A 20,779-nucleotide genomic window follows, 5' to 3' on the forward strand; every position below is an offset into this window, starting at 1 on the left:
CTTTCCACCCGGAATTGTGGACTGCTCTGGCTCAAAAAGCAGTCAATTACGTAAGAATTCCTCTCACCTCACCCAAGGCAAGGCAAAAAAGTCATTATCTTTGTTAACCAGTTGATAACATGAAGAACACATCAAATTTCGAATGGGCTAACAATAAAACACACTATAATTTTTAGTAATTTTATTTTATACGTGTCTGGGTTTCTAAAAATAGAAAATGCTAAGGGATAGAATATAAAGAGATTACAAAACAGTCACAAAATCTAATACTAACCATTATAATATACCTTGTAATAATTTTCATAACTGAATAACCATAATGAAACAAATAAATGCTTTCAATTATATAAATAGCGAGTGTAAGCATCAGCCGAGTGATATGCAGATATTAACTAGTGCAATCACTTTACAAACTGTGCCGATAATAAAACTGTGATACAATAAACATGCTTGCAAATATTACATTGAATTATAAATTAACATATCATCATATATATTCCATTAGTTTCAAATAAATAATCATAGAACCAATGACATTATCAAATAACTTCAATTGGTGATCTGTGCTAACAGCAATTCCAATAAGCCTATAAACTTCGTCAATATGCCTAAAAATTGTAATAAAATAAACATAAGCATTGTAAAATGTTTCAAAATATTTAACAATATCAACTCCTATGCTATGGATATAATCTCTGAATTTCAGTACAAAATTTTTATCAAATGGGCCGAATATTGCAAATTTTTATCACTTTTTGTTACAATTTTGTGGAAAATCTAGTGCATAATACGTAATACTAACATGTCTAATTGGGCTTAATTCAGTCTAGACATTGTCCTATCGTAAGCTAAACACACTTAAATACAGCGACGACACATCCACTACTCCTACAAGCTATTACTAAATAAATAAATCAACTTCGATGCATTGATGCGCGTTTTGCAGTCATTTGAGATAACCGACGATTGTATAACTATCCAGCATTAAAAAAGCGATAATAATAAAAAGGCGGTTTCATAACAAATCCTTAATTGAAATCAATATCCATTCGCAATAAAATAAAATCATTTTACAAAAATAAATTAAGTATAATAATACTCATAATATACTTTTATAATGTTCTCTGATTCTGTCTTTTATGTCTATGTTGAAGTAAATAAATTATATTAGAAATACTTAAAATTAGCGTCGCGTCGCCGGCGTAATTGTATTTTATAAATACCTGCAGAGATTTTAAAATAGCAGCTTAATAAAAACTGTGATGTGAAAGCGAGTGCGAGTATAATAAGTACAGAATATATGGCACTAGAAATATAAACTGTCTACAATAACAACACATTAATTATTGAGCAAGAGGAAAGGTAGGAAGTATGGAACGAGTTCAAATCAGCCACATTCACAGATTTGTCTAATTTACTCCTATACTTGAATATATTAAACAAATCGGTAGGCACCCTAAAATAGGCTAGTTTCCTACTTTTCAAATTCAATACTTTTATTGTAACGTCTAAAACGATATTTTGTGTGAATTTTGTATGAGATACACACTTATGACGTCATCATATTTTTACGTCAATTAGCAAACTTATTAGTAGAAAATTAACTAAAAAAAATTGTATATAAAGTAGATAAAATCAATAAACGAAAGTGTGATTATTTTCGAATATTTAATTATATTAAAAAGTATCGAAATACTTTATTTTTGACTGAGGAAACTAGCCAATCGTAATAAAATCTTAAGTAATAAAACCAAAGTTTGAATAAAATCATTAATGACTTAATAAAATGCAAAATTCAATGAAAAAGTATTGAGACATTATCACAGAGAATCAATATAGTTGGGTGCACAGCAATGATTGTAAGTGCAACATTCAAAAATGTAATTTAGCAAACAACACCAGTCTATGAGTCACGACTCACGTCTATCACATTCATACACTTTACCTAGTACATTTTTGGTGTCTTAAAAATGATGGTCGAGCTTTACTCCTATAGCTATCTACATCTAGACACACTACGAAAATAAAAGGACTATAAAATACAAAAAATCTAAATAATCGAATAGTATAAAAGGATTAATTAATATTAATTCTATTCTTTACGAATTAAAGCATTTTCAGTAAGAGGTATTCTCATAATTACGATGTTCTCACTTCGTTATTGCTGGCGGACTTTGACGCCTAAGTATATAGTCGTATAATCTTATTGTAGCACAGACGCTGCTACCTCAATCAAAGAAGACCTCTCAATAAAAATAAATACTGAGTTATAATATAAATAGAGCATATTGTGCTCGATTATTCTTAAAACTAAAATAAATGCTCGTTTTAACTTAAGTATAAGGTGTTCTAAAAGTATCTGCCATGGTTTTAATGGGAGTTAGTGTTGAATGTTCTGAAAGAAACCATCTCTTTCACTGTCTCTGTCTGTCTTTCAATAAATTGATAGCAATTGTTATTATTGACCAAGCAACACATATTTGTGAACCACGTTATGCAGAATAGAGTCAATGTTTATCAACTTCTTTTTGTTCTCAAATTAAGCTAACTAGTCCGGGTACGAAATTTCTTCACTGTTGTTATCTTCAAACACAACACCATCTCCCATTAAAGCCGTGGCAGATACCTTTAAAACACCTTATATAAATGTATGATCATATTTATTATTGTTTTGATTTAAATAAAATCAATAAATTAGTCTTATGTAATACTAGAGAGCAGAATATTTTTTATTACATTTTAAATAAAATCGCATCAATGTCCGTGGATTTTTAAGTGTATGTAAAATGCACTTAGAAAATTAAACTTTTGGCACGAATAAGCTTGAAACTAAATATGTACGCGTAGTTTGTCGTATAAAGTAATAGTAGACTAAAGCTAACAATGACTATGCATGAACGACTATGGGAAATTCCTTATTCCTACATCGGAAGACTTACGTCCGCCGCTACCTTTACCGATAGTCCGATACAATTACTGCTTGTTACCCTGGAACAAAGAAAAATTCAAGTTTAGATTTGCAAACATGTTATAACTACTTCATGAAACCTCTAATGAACTTTTTTTCTTAACCATAAATGGTTATGTTATCGGCTTTATCACGTAAAATATATTTAACGAGAAACTCGACTAATTTCAAACCATGCTAGATGCTCATATTCATGAGCGGCATTCCACGACACACAACGCGACAATCGCGTTAAACAAAAGTTCCTCGTCGAATAGTTACGTTAGTAAGCCGATAACATAATAATCTAAATATTTGCTATAGAATTTATTATTAGAACTTATGACGGAATATTTCGAAGTGAATAAACATGGTAAATATCCCGTCATAAGTTCTAATAATAGTGTTAGTGACCATGTCAGTTTAAAAACTTATATTGCTATAGTATTTACCTGTGTATAAGTAGTTGTATCCTATCTGATCATCTCGAGATACTTGTGCTTGTGTTTGGTGAGCATCTCAGTGACTGTCACCAGTTTCCTTATAGCCGGCTGAGTCTTGGCCAGCCCTTGCAGCTCCGTTAGGTGAGAGACACATATGTGGTGCAGAGTTGCTAGTTCTTTAGCTGTAACGGAGAATGATATTGAAATGAGATGAACACAGAATGTAAGATACCCTGGATATAAAACATATAAATGTCTATAATACTGTGATCTTTTACTTGAAGGATCTTTTGCATTAAGCAAATGTAATGCGCGACATGTCTGCCATTTTCATGGAATAAGCCGGCAAACGAGCAGACAGATCACCTGATGGTAAGCAATCGCCGCCGCCCATGGACACTTGAAACACCAGAGGCGTTACAAGTGCGTTGCCGGCCTTTTGGGGGTTAGAAATTTAAGGGTTCTTGCTTATTACATCGAAATTAATTTTGAAGATATTTTCACTGTCAGGCTGCAATCTATCCCAATATAAATGTCTTACCAATATCAAAATTGTTGTTGGTGTTTGGTGGTGGGTTTCCAGGGTCAGGCACATTGCTCAGCTGGTCCAAGAACACAACCATTCGCTCCTTGTTCTTCAGAATGAATGGATTTACCACTTCCATGTACGGCTCCTGTAGAATAATAATAATTATAAAATATAATGTCACATTGCATTTAGATTTGAGGTGTGTAAAGCCCATAATACATAATAATAAAAAGAGTGTTTGAATTAGAGATTTTACAAGTGTTATTACTAGCTGAGCTCAGTGGCGTAGCATTGAACAGGCCTCTTCCTGCATTAAGCAGGAAGCGACTGATAATGATGACGGTGAAATAAACATATATAGTAGACTGTCCTATATCTAATTAAAGATATCGTAAATAGAAATATTATACGTAACAATAATAAATGGTAAAAGACAAAGTTTATCCAATTTATTACAAAAACGTTACACAATATTGAACTTTATCCCAATATTGATTCAGTTGTGTATCATTTAAGATTTCACGTTTTTACTCCAAAATATAACAAGTTAATTGTCATAGTAAGTACAAAAGTATTGTGATATTACCTTGGCACCAAACTCGACGAGGTTGGCGAGGTTCTGCAGACACTTGGCCACCATGAGCAGCGAGCGCTGCGCGTGCGCCGGCGGGGAGCTCGACACCAGGCCCCAGCCGCGGGGCTCCACTAGTGCGGGGCAGATCAGGCGGAGGAAGATGAAGCCTGTAATCATATAAATAGAATAGAATAACCTATATTTTACATAATTTTTATACATCATCTCGTGCCGTATTTATTAAGTTACAATGTCACAGTTTGTTAAATAAAACATCTGTTTTATTCACTTAATCACTATAGCCAGGAAATATTTGCTTACACATTTACAATTGATAAAAAGAAATCCGATGAATAATAAAAACACAGTTGAACACATTATCTATCAGTAACTTGGCATTGAATAAGTTTAAGGTAATTTAAATAGCATTTTTTTATACTTTAATTTACTTGAAGTCACAGTACATACCGGAGACGACTCTGGTCCTGACGAAGCGTTCATTGGGCCACTTGGCGACGGCGGCGCGCTGCAGGCAGCCACACAGGTAGCGGACCGGCCGGGGACACGCCTCCGGAGACGTGAAGATCGACAGAGTTATCTGGAGTATAAGATAGTAACGTTAGTTAAGACCATAGCTGAGACAATAAAGTTGCTTGTAACAACTTTTTTTGTCTTCTTTTCAAGTGTTCGTTTTTTTTTTGTCACTACTGAAAGTCTAAAAATATCTGTAGGTATATGGTAAAACTAGATCTTGTTAGTTACCAGTCTGGTTGTAAAAAAATATAATATATTTGGCATCAAAAGATAACTAATTGACTATATAAAAATAACTCAGATTTTCGTATATAATATACGTAAATACTTTGACCAGACAGCCAGAAACTTTGCTGTAATTTCTTGTACTTCAATAAAGTAAGAAATATCTATTTAAATAACAAACCTGATCGAGTATCATAAGAAGAAATTCAGCGTTGTTACACGCATCGTCGGGAGAGTCCATTTTCGTAGGATTCAATTCAGCCGATTGTTTCGCGTCGATTAATCTCTGTACGGTCTCCGAAATCGCCGCCTGAAATCAATAATAGTCAGATAAGACAAAAAAAAACAAGGTAGAGTAGTAGAGTGACGCTGATAAATGGACTAGATAGATATAGAATTTATGTGTACGTTTGTTGGCTTAGGGTTCTAAGAACAAGTACACTTATAGTTGCAACATTACAAACGTGCGACCTGTCACGTCAAAATAATGTGACTATCCCGCATAACTTGCATAAGTGTGAGCGAGAGATCTGACAGTTCGCATGTTTGTAATGGCCCAACTATAGTGAAATCTTTAGAGATAACGATATAGTTAGTCAGTAGCTATATCAACAAACAACCTGTTGTGTTGTAGACAAACAGAAAAACTTATTCAGTTTGAAATCATTCTTATTTTGAAAGTAAATTATGATCTGCTATTGGGTATTCTGCTCAGCCAAATGCTGAACTGTAATGTGACGTGTACGTGGCGACAAAAATCTGTGACTTTATTAGGTGGTACCTGCAGGAAGGGCTTGCAGTGCGCGCGCATGAACTCGTCGACGAGCGCGGTGGCGAGCGAGGCGGCGCGGAACATGGCGCGGTGGTCGGTCTCGCGCGCCACCTCCGCGCTCACCAGCTCGCGGGCCAGCTCCGCGCCGCGCCCGCACTCCGTGAACGCGTGCAGCAGCGCTACAAAAGAAGAGCAAAAAATATATATTAACCGTCTTAAGGCAGTCTATACATTGTCAATTACACACATTCTATTTTTAAACACATTTTGCCGACCCTTTTCGGACCCTAAGGATAGAAATCCTCATAAAAGTTCTATTTCCTTTGTGTGAGGTAAACTTTGGTGAACTTTAGACTAACCAGACACACCTAGGAACCATTTCTCGAGCGGGCAACTCCTTACAAGCGCCACCTCGTGTTGCATTTTGTTTGTTATACATATAAAACTATGATTTTTAGCGCTGGCGAACCCTTACAAGCGCCACTTCGTGTTACATTTTGTTTGTTATATAAAACTATGATTTTAGCACTGCATTGCTATACCCACAATTTCTGCTACAGTAAATTGATAAAAATATCAATGACCAAATACTCACAAGTAGCCAGCGGTTGTCTGTCAGTACGGCAGAGATCAGCCAAGGCTTTGACAGCGGGTAGACCCGGTTCCAGTAGGAGTTGACGCAGTGGATTGTACTCCTCTCGAGGCATCACCAGTTCTTGCATATACCTGCAGAAGACAGAAACCATAAAAAATTAAGTAAAACACTTTTTTAAAAAGCTTAAACTACCTAAATTTTTATAGGATGATTTGATAAATCTTCCGTTGGGTGCCCATAAACTCCCGCCACACCAATGGAGCTACAAATGCGTTGCCAACTTTTTAGAGAGGGAGGATTAGGACTTCTATAGAATCACGTCAAACATAACAGTTCGGTAGTATCACGCTGGTTTACTGTGACACCATAAGGATCACTTCGGTTGAGGAAGCGTAGCTTTCCCTTCAAAACATGAACTAATTTGAGTTTACAATTTTTTGTAGTATACTATCTTTATTATCTTAAAAAACATAGATGAGTTAACATTTACCTTATACGCAATCTCAGAGAGCCCCATTCTCCGATTGGTGTCATGCCCGCCAGCGGATACCATTCTTCGATTTCCTCGCCGTTCGCGAGATTCGCAAGTTCGATTGTTAATTCTGCAACCTGAAACATTTACATTTATGTAACTTTAAATTTTATAGAATAAAACAGTAGGTCTGTATGATTTAGTGACAATTGTTCTTAGAATGAATTATGTAGTATGATATATTGATTTGTCTCACCTCAGATTCCTTTCCTCTCTTTCCAGTGTTGTGTACAGTGATAGTGAAGGAAGTTACATCTGGAGGCACGTCGCTGGAAAAGGAAATTAAGTATTAGATATGTTAAACCCTGTATGTGGTTGAAGACGGTGTTAAGCATTTCATTTTATTGATATTGGCTCGTAATTAATATTTTTTATATTTAAAGGATGAAATATTAGTGTTACTTTGGAAATCAGCATCTCTGCTAATCCTTTCGGGGAAAAACTAAACTTTATCTATAAAAAGAGATAGTACTTACTCAAAAACGAATTCGTCATCCCAGTGCGGGTCAGGGGACGGGCGTGGCTTGGTGGATGCGACGGGGGCGGCGCCCAGCGCCAGGCGCAGGTGGGGGCGCGGCGCCAGGCGGGCCGGCAGCCGGTGCGCCGTCAGGCAGCGCACGCGCAGCGCGCGCAGCCACACCACGCGGGCCACCTGCACATCAACCACAGATTATTATTTACGATGAAACACGCAAGTAAAGATTCCACAGAAGTGAAAGTCAAGTTTCCACAATAAACATCATATTTATAAGCTTCGCTAATTCACACACTTCCTAATACAACTACATGTCATATAGACTTTTTAACCACTTAAATTTGTTATAAACAATCCACATCGGAAGTAAAGATACTGTCAATCAAGTCTTTCACTGGTCCACATCGCTACTAGACCGAGACAACAGATTTTCTTGTCCGACTAACGACATTACTCCTTAAAATCGAATATTTTAGAGTTCAAATTACCTTGCACTGGTGTCTGGCTTGTTGAGGCACACAGAGTGGTCGTAAGGCATCGAGCCAGGCGCGTTCCTCGCTGGCGGAGTTAGCCGCGAGGAACGTATGGGTCGACAAGCAAGGCAACGCTCGCTCCACTAGTTGGAAGCAGAATTCACGCTCCCAGAGCGATTCGTGACACTGCAGACAAAATAATCATAGGTACAGTCGACTATAGGTATTTAATTTTAAAGTTATCAAAGAAATGACATGTTCTCTCAGGAATAACAGTCATTATTAATGTTTGCTGATTTGATATCTTTATCAAGTACATATTACAACTAAATGGAACTTTGAATTGATTTAATCAAATGGTCTTGGCAAAATAAAAATACCAATAAAGTTACAATTACACAAGCGAATTTATAATTAACAATCCACTATTTTGTAGTAAATAAGATTCAAAATACCTGATAAAGATAGGCACAAGAGAGATCAATCAATCCCTTAGGCTTAGTCCTCTTTGGAGAATCGTAGAAGTACAAATGCGTGTCAGTCCCTTCTTGCAGAAGTACAAAGTACAATGCCTTCCACTTCTTGGCTCCCTTATCCGACTTCTTGTTTAAGTAGCCTTGGTGTTTGATGCCCTTGGTCTTCTTAAGGCCTATTTGGTCACGACATTCTCGCAGCGTGGCGTAAATCTTCTCAGCCGCTGCCCCAGTCGTGTTCTGTTGCGGTTCGATCACATGGCCTTCTGCAATCAGCTGATGAGAAAAGTGATTTTTAGAGGATTGTAATAAGGTTTAAATTGTATTGAAAACATTATTTTTGAGAGTTTCTATTATGGGACGCTCTCTAATCTACATTATCTCAATACAGATTATAAAGGATTTAGTTTAATCACGCCATTTCAGGTCAAAAAATAATTTACCGCAAAAAAATTTTCGTAATGAATACAATTTATCATATTAACACAATTAATTCCTGTCTGCACCATCGTTTTCTTATGAATGATCTACAGATAAAATAATGCGCAAAAACGTTGATACTAATCGCACATATCTTATCGAAACGAAAATGTTTTTTGTATTCATTCGTGATAGCGTGTGATATATTTATTTACAATGATGATAATAATAATTAAGTATGTTATTGGTTCACAATTTTATTTTTATATTGTGATTTCATGTTAGAAGTAAATAAGGAAGGAATAATGTAGAATCAATGTTCTCAAGGTCAAATTAATGTATGGTGGATTACTTACCGGTTGTCCTAAGGTATGTCCTTCAACAATCTGCTCCTTCCTGTACCTATTGATGACAGCATCCAAGCATTCGAAGGTCCTCCCTCCCATTAGATACCGGACCCCTTTCTTCTCTATCCTGAACCTTTGAATCTGGTTGTTGATGTGGAAGAACAGGGAGTAGTCTCCGGGTGAGTTGTCTGAGGGTCTGACGAGGAAGCTCCCAGGACCAGCCTTGACTAGCATGTCGACTGCTTCACTCTTGGTGCAGTTCGGATGGAACCATGAGAAGACAGTGTTCGGATCGATTGAAGGGTCAAGGTCCTCTACCAACTCTCTGAAGATCATTCCTTGTTCCCCAGTTCTGGTTGGAGAAATAAGAAAATGTTTTTCGGTTAATTACCAACCACTTATTGGGCACCGTAGGTGCAAAAACTTACGTAGTTCATTACCTAGCGAATAAAAAACGAAGTAATATTGGTAATAATAATAGCAAGGAGTAATTGTCGGCCAATTGGTTAATACTTAATAGCCTCGACAACCACCTTAAGAGGTTGATCAAGAGCCTGATACAGAAGGTAGTTCTCCTTGAAACAGCACATATTGTGAGGAGGTTTCTGTCTCTGGAGCGGACTCCAGTATTTAAAAATGTAATTTTAGTTGAGTTTAAATATGTTATTAAGTGCAATAAGGAATATTACGTAATTTAAAGATGTATGTTGTAGTCATTCCTAATTAGTGATATTTTCCTTTAGGAAAACACAATAGACAAAGTTACTTTATGAATAACAACTGTAAAAAACCAAAGAGGTAAAAAGCTAAATATAGCATAGGTATTGCGTTTATAAAAAGTCCCATTGCATCATCAAGTATTCAAGTATTTATTGCATCCATAATGTACAAAGGTGTTAAAAAATACAGTATTAAGTCAGAATTATGGACCCTGTCGGGTAGTCATTCGTACTCTACGTATTACTTAATAAAGAGGAAAGATCTGATCAGCATAGAAGACGTAAATCCAGATTCAACCAATTAATAATATCTAGGGATCCAGGTTCTCATTGGATAACAATTAGTACAACAAAACGTTTAACTTAATATATGATTTCTTTCCAACACAAACTCATATTCAGACCATTGACCTGCAAAAATGTAACACCCTGAAACTGTAAAATATCTTCAATTGATTTTAGATTTTATTACAAAAGTATAAAGTTGAAATTAGACGCGTTCGTTTTATTTATACTATGGCCGCTAGACCCTTTCTAAACAAAGCGTTTGGAAGGAACTGCGCATTAGTTGTACAATACACATTTAATAGCAGGATATGAGATATCGAAAAATAAACGGATGCATTGATGCCGTAGCTAGATATCGGCCATTATCAGCTTGAATGAACTAGGTACTAGGTATTTGTAAAGCGAAACATGTATTAAGTCACGTTTATTATTTTTTACCAGTAAAATTGAGGGCTTAATTGTTTTTAATTAAAAAGAAACGTCGCCCCGCACTAGGATTGTCTCCTGAGTCGTGGGTGCGTTTACAAACATACAAGTTCAAATACACATGACACCCAGACCCGAAACAACAATTTGTGGATCACACAGAGTTACTCCGTGCGGGAATCGGACTCGTAGCGGGTTCGATTGTATGTTTGTAAACCGCACCCACGACACAGGAGAAAATTCAAGTGGTCTACGTTTCTTTCGCGTGTACGTTGCGCAGCAGCCGTTTGCCTAGACACCGCAACAGCCGTGCAGTCAGAATGGCTTTAAGTAAACATAAACAGCCTATCTGGAAGTCATTGGGGGAAGCCTATGTTCAACCAGTGGACATCCTATGGCTAATATAATGATGATGAAACATAAACATTACTAGCTTGTGGTATAACGACAGAAACCGATGATAATATATTCTAATAGCGGTTAGCAAAACTGATAAGACTCTGGAGAACACGAATTGAGGTAATGGGTTAGTTAGTTTGCTTCCTTTAACACCTTCACCGCGAACAAAAAAATGTTAAAGGCTTTTCCTTCACTAGTGTCGCACAGCGTTGTCCGACATGGCGTCTAAGGTGTTAAGTGAGATGAGATATGTTGTGTGTTGTTGATTGACCAATACAGTGATAAGAATGGATGAACAAGATATTAATGACATTAAATTAAATATTTGTTACTTTGACTTACCTATGAGCAGTGACCCAGAGCCAGCCATCTCCCATGTCGTTATGGAGGAAGAATATATCACCTTTTTGGAAGGTTAGCTCGTCCGTGTCCGGCATCTTCGTGTAAGGCAGTATGGCTACTACTCTCTGTCAAGAAATAAAAAAAAAGTTATAGTGCGGTACCGCCACGTCTTCCTGGAAAGTTACACCCACTTTTTCTTGATTAGGAGTCCCATTCCCATGGTCTGTCACCAAGGGACTCATTGCAAAAAATGGAAGTACAAATCATATGTGCGCCATGCCTGTACAGGATAGCAACATTGCGCCTCTGCCTATTTGTACAGGGCATAAAAAGACGTGAAGTTATCTTCATCAGGTTTAATAGGCTAGCGCCCTATTACATGGGACTTACAGCATAAATTGTGAAAAGTGGGTGTACATTATACAGTGCTATAATGTGCACCTCTGCCTACCCCTTCGGGGATAAAAGGCGTGACGATATATACAATTCAACTTTACCTTTTTATCATTAACAGGTTCAGGTGGAGGCACAGGTTCCACAAGCCTTTCTCTCTTCAGAAGATCAGAGCAGTGGCTGTAGAAGCCCACCAGCTCAGTCAGGGAATCGAACTGACGACCGCCAATGTAATAATCGCCACATACCGCTGTTATTCTGTATGAATTAAACCAGATGATTAAACAGGAAAAACTTAGAGGCATTTACTTTTTAGGTCATTATTAATTAAACATAATAAAAATTTGTGGTTATTAATCTATGCCCATACCCATATTATAAAGAGGAAATATTGACTGCCTGTTTGTTTACATTGAATAGGCTCCGAAACTACTGATCACATTTGAAAAATCCTTCCACCATTAGTATATTTCACTTGAGTGACTAATATTGGACTCCATTACTCCACTTAGCTGGAGAGTAGCCAACACTATGCTTGTCTAGATGGAGCCGTCTACTCAATATGGTCACCACAACTATTGGACTGTTATGTTGACAAAACAATAATTACCTGAAATGATTGATTCCAGTGCGGCCTAAGTAACTCAAGACATATGATCCTGGTTTTCGGTCACTCTCTCGTACTGAAAATAAATATTTTCTATTTAATCACTATCTACTGTATTAAACTTTTTCTAAGTTTTTACTATATTGAGCAGGTGAAACTAATCTAGACTAATAAATAAAATTGTCTTTTTGCTGTATATTACTGTACAAAATGTACACATGTGCATTTGAAACATACACCAAAATAATATTCTTTCTGTTTGGTCTTTGAAATAGTCTGCTTTTGGCTAGTCTTTGAAATAGCTGGATTGATTCTGACTGGACTTTTATTGGCAGGTAGCTGATGTACTAAAAAGTAATTTGAAGCTGCGGGCATCAGCTAATGTATTCATAAAATAGAAAGTATATTACATTAATATGCAGTTTCAATAAAAATGTTTTTAATATTTAAAAGTTCCAGAATAATGTTGTATTTATGATATGAAGTTGCATTGTAATTGAGGAAAAAAAATTCTACCAAATACCTATTAACTTTGTTTATAAAATCCTAGTATAATTTATTGGTACATTATTGATATATTTATTGCCTTTAAAATAGAAATAAAACTAAGACTTATAGTACTATCTGAACCCTTCTAAAACAAGTACATAAATTGAAAATAATATCCATCCATTGTTCCATGTAATATGGACTGGTAACTGGTAATAAAACCTCAATCAATAATACCTTCATTGTGTTATCTATGGTTTACAAAGGAAAACAACAGAACAATGTATTTGCACTATAGTACACATATATTGAAGGAAATACTCATTCATTGTCATTGCATAAGCAACTCTCTTTAGAAAACACCATGGGAAATCATTCATTACCCTTTGTCTATTGTGGGGGCCAGAAAATGTGTAATTAAATGTCTTTAGCTAGAACTTTTCAATGATAATTTGGTTACAAATGTTGCTGTTTTGGAAACTGTTTTAACAGCAAGATTCTTATTTGAATCACACTTAGAAAATATTATGATACATTTTAAGTATTTTATGTGGTTTGTACCAATATGTTTTAATGTGAACATTACATGAACTTAAACATATTTAAATGGTCACTAATTTTCTGTGCATTGTAGACTTATTTATAAACATCATGTACCTTGTATCACAACAATTGACTTGTTTCTAATAAGAAGTAATACCAATAACTTAACTTGATAGTAACTTTAGACCTTAACACTTGAAATCTAAAAGACTAAACATCAATAATTATTTAGGGAATATACAGCAAACATGTTTAGCCTCAAATTAAATAATATTACACATTTTCTAAAATATATTGAGACTCACCAAGATAACTGCCAAGTTTCCCTGCAGCCCAAAGCCTTTCTTCAGATGTGTATCTATCCAGTCGACCATGATACCATTCAGTTTCTGGTGGAGCTAGCACAGCTTGTCTTTCACCTGGTAGATAATATAAATAGGACAATAATTTAAAGCTGTCCTGTTTAAAATGATCAAAGCAAATTAATAGGACAATGCATTAATTCATACCATTAGTGCTAGGCCCATCAGCTTCATCCAGCTCCAAATCTGCAGCTAACTCTGCGATATCACCCCCGCCATCCTCGGACTCCGTCGATGGAGACCCCAGCTTATCCTTTACTGGGGGTCCGATCGGAGCTCCCATAGCCCGAATTAAATCGGCCATCTTTCAAAACACAAATAATTTGTTTCCGAAACACTTCACTTGTATGCGTTAGAACCAAACCAGTGACTCATAGTTTATTCAGGAACAGCGCGATATAAATTTTTAGGAAATATCTCAAACGTGTTTACAATAGAAAAAAAAGATAATAATTGACCGTACTTGGAAGTATTAGAAAACGGATGCAACCAAAGGCAATTGTTCGATATTAATACATAATTTCGTTGCATATACAAAACGGTTTCTGTTAACACTTGTTAAATGACAAAATAATTATTTTATTACAAATTTTATTTCAAGTCAAGAATCAGTTTCCATTCGATACGCCCGCAACACAGATGATAAAATAAATAGAATGAAAAACTTCAATGTCGTTCAATCAAATCATTGACATTATCATTCGAGCCAGTGTTGCAGAGTTGTTTAACTAAATAAATAAACTCATGACTAAATTACAAAAAGTTTAAAGTTGAAAATAAGGGGAGAAATAGGACTGCTCCTCTTATAAAAATATCGAGACATCTCCTGGTACTATAAAAATATTCAGCCATGTTCAGAACCTAAAGAGCCCTAGGCAAGCATTTAATTTTGAATTGGTCCTACTAGAGTACCTACTAGTCATTGGTCAGGTGGAATACTTAAACTTGTGCAACATCTCAATAACACCTCATACGCGAAGCGATGGACAATTTTTGGATAAATACCCACATATATACATGCCTGTTTCCCATGGAGGTAGGCAGAGACATAGGAACGCCAATTGCTACGATTCTTACACACCTCTTTGGCTTCATCAACAGTCATCATTGTTTTTATTGATGTTCGTCAGGTTCGAGGTACTTTTAATTGGGTCGTACTTTAATATTTCGCCAATTTGGTCGTCAAATGTCCGTCTTATATATTTATATCCGTCAAGGGCCCTCTCTACCAACGGCACCAAGTTATAAATTTCAACATTGGCGCCCTTTGGCACCGTCGCCATTTTATGGGCAGCATATGCGCGTCTCGCTCGGCGCCTCGCCTTATACCGGCTTTGGCTATTTGTGCATGCTACTTGTGAATACTATGCAAATAAGTCTTATGTACAGATATTATTCTTATAACTGTTTTAAATAAATAGTTAAGAGGTATATAAGCATAATATACGTTTATGAAAAATTAAGAACTTACGGCTAAAAGCCTGTTATTCAAATTCATAAAATCAATAGATGAACCCATATCGTTCTTTCCATTCATTCAATCATGAGTTTCGCTTTTTCGTGTTGTGAATTTCTGATTTTCCTGTTGTGATTAATCAATTTGTGACTGACTCGCGTTGAATAAGCAGTGTTTTGTGTTTATTATTATTATAAGTTTTCAATAATCTTGATATTTCTGTTAAGTATTAAATTGGTAAGTTTATTCAGAAATCTATCTTTACTGTGATTAAAACTCCCTTCTGTTTGACGTTGTCATGTTAATTTCAGTTTTACTAAAATATTTTAGAGTCAATGGATGACGCCATTTTGTGATCGCGAACTTTCTTTGTTCTTTGTCCTAGTTTGATAGCCTTCTCGTACCAGACATTACGATTGACTAAATTTATAGTTTTCATTGTCCTCAAATAGCTTTCCTCGATTGTTACAGATATCACCATGCAGATTTTCGTAAAAACCTTGACGGGTAAAACTATTACGCTTGAAGTCGAGCCATCCGACACCATTGAAAATGTTAAAGCTAAAATTCAAGATAAAGAAGGCATTCCTCCAGATCAGCAACGATTGATCTTCGCAGGAAAGCAGTTGGAAGACGGCCGCACACTGTCTGACTACAACATTCAAAAAGAATCCACCCTCCATCTTGTTCTGCGTCTCCGTGGCGGTATGCAGATTTTCGTGAAAACTCTCACTGGTAAGACGATTACCCTTGAAGTTGAGCCTTCAGACACTATCGAGAATGTTAAGGCTAAAATCCAAGACAAAGAAGGTATTCCCCCAGATCAGCAGCGATTGATCTTCGCTGGTAAACAATTAGAGGATGGTCGCACCCTCTCAGATTATAACATTCAGAAAGAATCGACCCTTCACCTTGTATTGCGACTCCGAGGTGGTATGCAGATATTTGTCAAGACTCTTACTGGCAAAACCATCACTCTCGAAGTTGAACCTTCTGACACAATTGAAAATGTAAAGGCCAAGATCCAAGACAAAGAAGGCATTCCTCCAGACCAGCAGCGTCTTATCTTTGCCGGCAAGCAGTTGGAAGATGGACGCACTCTTTCTGACTACAACATCCAGAAAGAATCCACACTACATCTTGTGCTCCGTTTGCGAGGTGGTATGCAGATATTTGTCAAAACTTTGACTGGTAAGACCATCACTCTCGAGGTTGAACCTTCTGACACGATTGAAAATGTGAAGGCCAAGATCCAGGACAAAGAGGGTATCCCCCCTGACCAGCAGCGTCTTATCTTTGCTGGCAAACAATTGGAAGATGGCCGCACTTTGTCAGATTATAACATCCAGAAAGAATCCACCCTTCATCTTGTGCTCCGTCTGCGAGGTGGTATGCAGATCTTCGTAAAGACCTTGACTGGCAAGACTATTACCCTGGAGGTTGAGCCTTCGGATACTATTGAGAACGTCAAAGCCAAGATCCAGGACAAGGAAGGCATCCCCCCTGACCAGCAGCGTCTTATCTTTGCCGGCAAGCAGTTGGAAGATGGACGTACTTTGTCAGATTATAACATCCAGAAAGAATCCACCCTGCACTTGGTACTACGTCTGCGAGGTGGTATGCAGATTTTCGTCAAGACCCTCACTGGTAAGACCATCACTCTGGAGGTTGAGCCATCTGACACCATTGAAAATGTAAAAGCTAAGATCCAAGATAAGGAAGGTATCCCCCCAGACCAGCAGCGTCTCATTTTCGCTGGCAAGCAGCTGGAAGACGGACGCACTCTTTCTGACTACAACATCCAGAAAGAGTCAACCCTCCATCTTGTGCTCCGTCTGCGAGGTGGTATGCAGATCTTCGTAAAGACCTTGACTGGCAAGACCATCACTCTCGAGGTTGAGCCATCTGACACCATCGAAAACGTAAAAGCCAAGATCCAAGATAAGGAAGGCATCCCCCCTGACCAGCAGCGTCTTATCTTCGCCGGCAAACAATTAGAGGATGGCCGCACTTTGTCCGACTACAACATCCAGAAAGAATCCACCCTGCACTTGGTGCTCCGTCTCCGAGGTGGTATGCAGATTTTCGTCAAGACCCTCACTGGCAAGACCATCACTCTGGAGGTTGAGCCATCTGACACCATTGAAAATGTAAAAGCCAAGATCCAGGACAAGGAAGGCATCCCCCCTGACCAGCAGCGTCTAATTTTCGCTGGCAAGCAGCTGGAAGACGGACGCACTCTTTCCGACTACAACATCCAGAAAGAATCCACCCTTCATCTTGTGCTCCGTCTGCGAGGTGGTATGCAGATTTTTGTAAAGACCTTGACTGGCAAGACTATTACTCTGGAGGTTGAGCCTTCGGATACTATTGAGAACGTCAAAGCCAAGATCCAGGACAAGGAAGGCATCCCCCCGGACCAGCAGCGTCTCATCTTTGCCGGAAAACAGTTGGAAGACGGACGCACTCTTTCTGACTACAACATCCAGAAAGAATCAACCCTCCATCTTGTGCTCCGTCTGCGAGGTGGTATGCAGATCTTCGTCAAAACTTTGACTGGCAAAACCATCACTCTCGAGGTTGAACCTTCTGACACCATTGAAAATGTAAAAGCTAAGATCCAAGATAAGGAAGGTATCCCCCCAGACCAGCAGCGTCTAATTTTCGCTGGCAAGCAGCTGGAAGACGGACGCACTCTTTCCGACTACAACATCCAGAAAGAGTCAACCCTCCATCTTGTGCTCCGTCTGCGAGGTGGTATGCAGATTTTCGTCAAGACCCTCACTGGCAAGACCATCACTCTCGAGGTTGAACCTTCGGATACTATTGAGAATGTCAAGGCCAAGATCCAGGACAAGGAAGGCATCCCCCCTGACCAGCAGCGTCTCATCTTTGCCGGAAAGCAGTTGGAAGACGGACGCACTCTTTCCGACTACAACATCCAGAAAGAATCCACACTACATCTTGTGCTCCGTTTGCGAGGTGGTATGCAGATATTTGTCAAAACTTTGACTGGTAAGACCATCACTCTCGAGGTTGAACCTTCTGACACAATTGAAAATGTAAAGGCCAAAATTCAGGACAAAGAGGGTATCCCCCCTGATCAGCAGCGTCTTATCTTCGCCGGCAAGCAGTTGGAAGATGGCCGCACTTTGTCCGACTACAACATCCAGAAAGAATCGACCCTGCACTTGGTGCTCCGTCTCCGAGGTGGTATGCAGATCTTCGTCAAGACTCTTACTGGAAAGACCATCACTCTGGAGGTTGAGCCGTCTGACACCATTGAAAATGTAAAAGCTAAGATCCAAGATAAGGAAGGTATCCCCCCAGACCAGCAGCGTCTTATCTTCGCCGGCAAGCAGTTGGAAGATGGCCGCACTTTGTCCGACTACAACATCCAGAAAGAATCAACCCTCCATCTTGTGCTCCGTCTGCGAGGTGGTATGCAGATCTTCGTAAAGACCTTGACTGGCAAGACTATTACTCTGGAGGTTGAGCCTTCGGATACTATTGAGAACGTCAAAGCCAAGATCCAGGACAAGGAAGGCATCCCCCCTGACCAGCAGCGTCTCATCTTCGCTGGCAAGCAGTTGGAAGACGGACGCACTCTTTCTGACTACAACATCCAGAAAGAATCCACACTTCATCTTGTACTCCGTCTGCGAGGTGGTATGCAGATCTTCGTAAAGACCTTGACTGGCAAGACTATTACTCTGGAGGTTGAGCCTTCGGATACTATTGAGAACGTCAAAGCCAAGATCCAGGACAAGGAAGGCATCCCCCCTGACCAGCAGCGTCTCATCTTCGCCGGCAAGCAGTTGGAAGACGGACGCACTCTTTCCGACTACAATATTCAAAAAGAATCCACCCTGCACTTGGTGTTGCGTCTTCGTGGCGGCAACTAACTGATCTCTTACTATATCCTGAAATTGTTTCTATTCACATTCAAATTTCAATATTCTAATCATTCCAATTACAATATCTAATTCCAACATTTTGATTTAATAAATATCTTTCACTTCCGATAGTAACTCTGTATTTTATTTTACCCATTCTTAGTACCTATAATAGCAAACTGCAATATACACTGAAAATGAAACTATCACAAGCATACACAGTTCACATACATTTTTATAGAATAGAGGGCAAACGAGCAAGTGGATCACTAGACGAGGCACAACTGGTGGGATTATGATGATAATTATAATTACTACGAAGCAAATACCGGGTAACGTAAAACGGGGTGAATAGATACAGGAAAGGGCTGAATAGATACAGGAAAGGGCTGAATAGATACAGGAAAGGGCTGAATAGATACAGGAAAGGGCTGAATAGATACAGTAAAGGGCTGAATAGACACAGGAAAGGGCTGAATAGACACAGGAAAGGGCTGAATAGACACAGGAAAGGGCTGAATAGACACAGGAAAGGGCTGAATAGATACAGGAAAGGCCTGAATAGATACAGGAAAGGGCTGAATAGATACAGGAAAGGGCTGAATAGATACAGGAAAGGGCTGAATAGATACAGGAAAGGGCTGAATAGATACAGGAAAGGGCTGAATAGATACAGGAAAGGGCTGAATAGATACAGGAAAGGGCTGAATAGATACAGGAAAGGGCTGAATAGATACAGGAAAGGGCTGAATAGATACAGGAAAGGGCTGAATAGATACAGGAAAGGGCTGAATAGATACAGGAAAGGGCTGAATAGATACAGGAAAGGGCTGAATAGATACAGGAAAGGGCTGAATAGATACAGGAAAGGGCTGAATAGATACAGGAAAGGGCTGAATAGATACAGGAAAGGGCTGAATAGATACAGGAAAGGGCTGAATAGATACAGGAAAGGGCTGAATAGATACAGGAAAGGGCTGAATAGATACAGGAAAGGGCTGAATAGATACAGGAAAGGGCTGAATAGATACAGGAAAGGGCTGAATAGATACAGGAAAGGGCTGAATAGATACAGGAAAGGGCTGAATAGATACAGGAAAGGGCTGAATAGATACAGGAAAGGGCTGAATAGATACAGGAAAGGGCTGAATAGATACAGGAAAGGGCTGAATAGATACAGGAAAGGGCTGAATAGATACAGGAAAGGGCTGAATAGATACAGGAAAGGGCTGAATAGATACAGGAAAGGGCTGAATAGATACAGGAAAGGGCTGAATAGATACAGGAAAGGGCTGAATAGATACAGGAAAGGGCTGAATAGATACAGGAAAGGGCTGAATAGATACAGGAAAGGGCTGAATAGATACAGGAAAGGGCTGAATAGATACAGGAAAGGGCTGAATAGATACAGGAAAGGGCTGAATAGATACAGGAAAGGGCTGAATAGATACAGGAAAGGGCTGAATAGATACAGGAAAGGGCTGAATAGATACAGGAAAGGGCTGAATAGATACAGGAAA

General features: G+C 38.3%; 2 protein-coding genes across 51 annotated transcripts; one reads left to right on the forward strand and one right to left on the reverse strand.

The window, feature by feature from the left end:
* Positions 1-166: 166 nt before the first annotated feature.
* Positions 167-14,565, reverse strand: LOC118274279 (ras GTPase-activating protein 1). Its single transcript, XM_035591733.2, has 19 exons — positions 14,055-14,565; positions 13,851-13,964; positions 12,517-12,589; positions 12,011-12,164; positions 11,514-11,638; positions 9,349-9,691; positions 8,555-8,848; positions 8,115-8,285; positions 7,628-7,803; positions 7,348-7,420; positions 7,110-7,228; positions 6,620-6,750; positions 6,034-6,203; positions 5,434-5,562; positions 4,962-5,091; positions 4,506-4,660; positions 3,932-4,064; positions 3,400-3,572; positions 167-2,988 (listed from the first exon to the last, which is right to left on the reverse strand). The coding sequence occupies exons 1-18, from the start codon at positions 14,209-14,211 to the stop codon at positions 3,421-3,423; spliced, it is 2,799 nt and encodes a 932-aa protein (XP_035447626.1). The 5' UTR covers positions 14,212-14,565; the 3' UTR covers positions 167-2,988; positions 3,400-3,420.
* An 866-nt stretch (positions 14,566-15,431) lies between these two features.
* On the forward strand, positions 15,432-19,394 carry LOC118274278 (polyubiquitin-C). Of its 50 annotated transcripts, none has more exons than XM_050707331.1 (6): positions 15,432-15,600; positions 15,835-17,486; positions 17,715-17,889; positions 18,118-18,170; positions 18,627-18,681; positions 18,910-19,394. In XM_050707331.1, the coding sequence occupies exons 2-6, from the start codon at positions 15,843-15,845 to the stop codon at positions 19,266-19,268; spliced, it is 2,286 nt and encodes a 761-aa protein (XP_050563288.1). In that variant the 5' UTR covers positions 15,432-15,600; positions 15,835-15,842; the 3' UTR covers positions 19,269-19,394. The 50 variants fall into 50 exon arrangements, with proteins under 50 accessions (XP_050563288.1, XP_050563307.1, XP_050563293.1 ...); XM_050707350.1 differs by having other exon boundaries at positions 19,138-19,394; XM_050707336.1 differs by lacking the exons at positions 17,715-17,889; positions 18,118-18,170; positions 18,627-18,681 and adding exons at positions 17,542-17,661; positions 17,890-17,942; positions 18,171-18,345 and having other exon boundaries at positions 15,835-17,313; positions 18,802-19,394.
* The last annotated feature ends 1,385 nt before the right edge of the window (positions 19,395-20,779 follow it).

This window comes from Spodoptera frugiperda, chromosome 3 (assembly GCF_023101765.2).
Source record: "Spodoptera frugiperda isolate SF20-4 chromosome 3, AGI-APGP_CSIRO_Sfru_2.0, whole genome shotgun sequence".
Classification (NCBI taxonomy): domain Eukaryota; kingdom Metazoa; phylum Arthropoda; class Insecta; order Lepidoptera; family Noctuidae; genus Spodoptera; species Spodoptera frugiperda.

Coding starts and splice junctions, on each gene's coding strand:
- LOC118274279 (XM_035591733.2), bottom strand. CDS start 14,211: ATGGCCGATTTAATTCGGGCTATGGGAGCTCCGATCGGACCCCCAGTA. Junction 7,804..8,114: donor AAGCCAGACACCAGTGCAAG/GTAATTTGAACT, acceptor GTTGATGTGCAG/GTGGCCCGCGTGGTGTGGCT. Junction 5,092..5,433: donor TTCTTATGATACTCGATCAG/GTTTGTTATTTA, acceptor CTTATACTCCAG/ATAACTCTGTCGATCTTCAC.
- LOC118274278 (XM_035591731.2), top strand. CDS start 15,843: ATGCAGATTTTCGTAAAAACCTTGACGGGTAAAACTATTACGCTTGAA.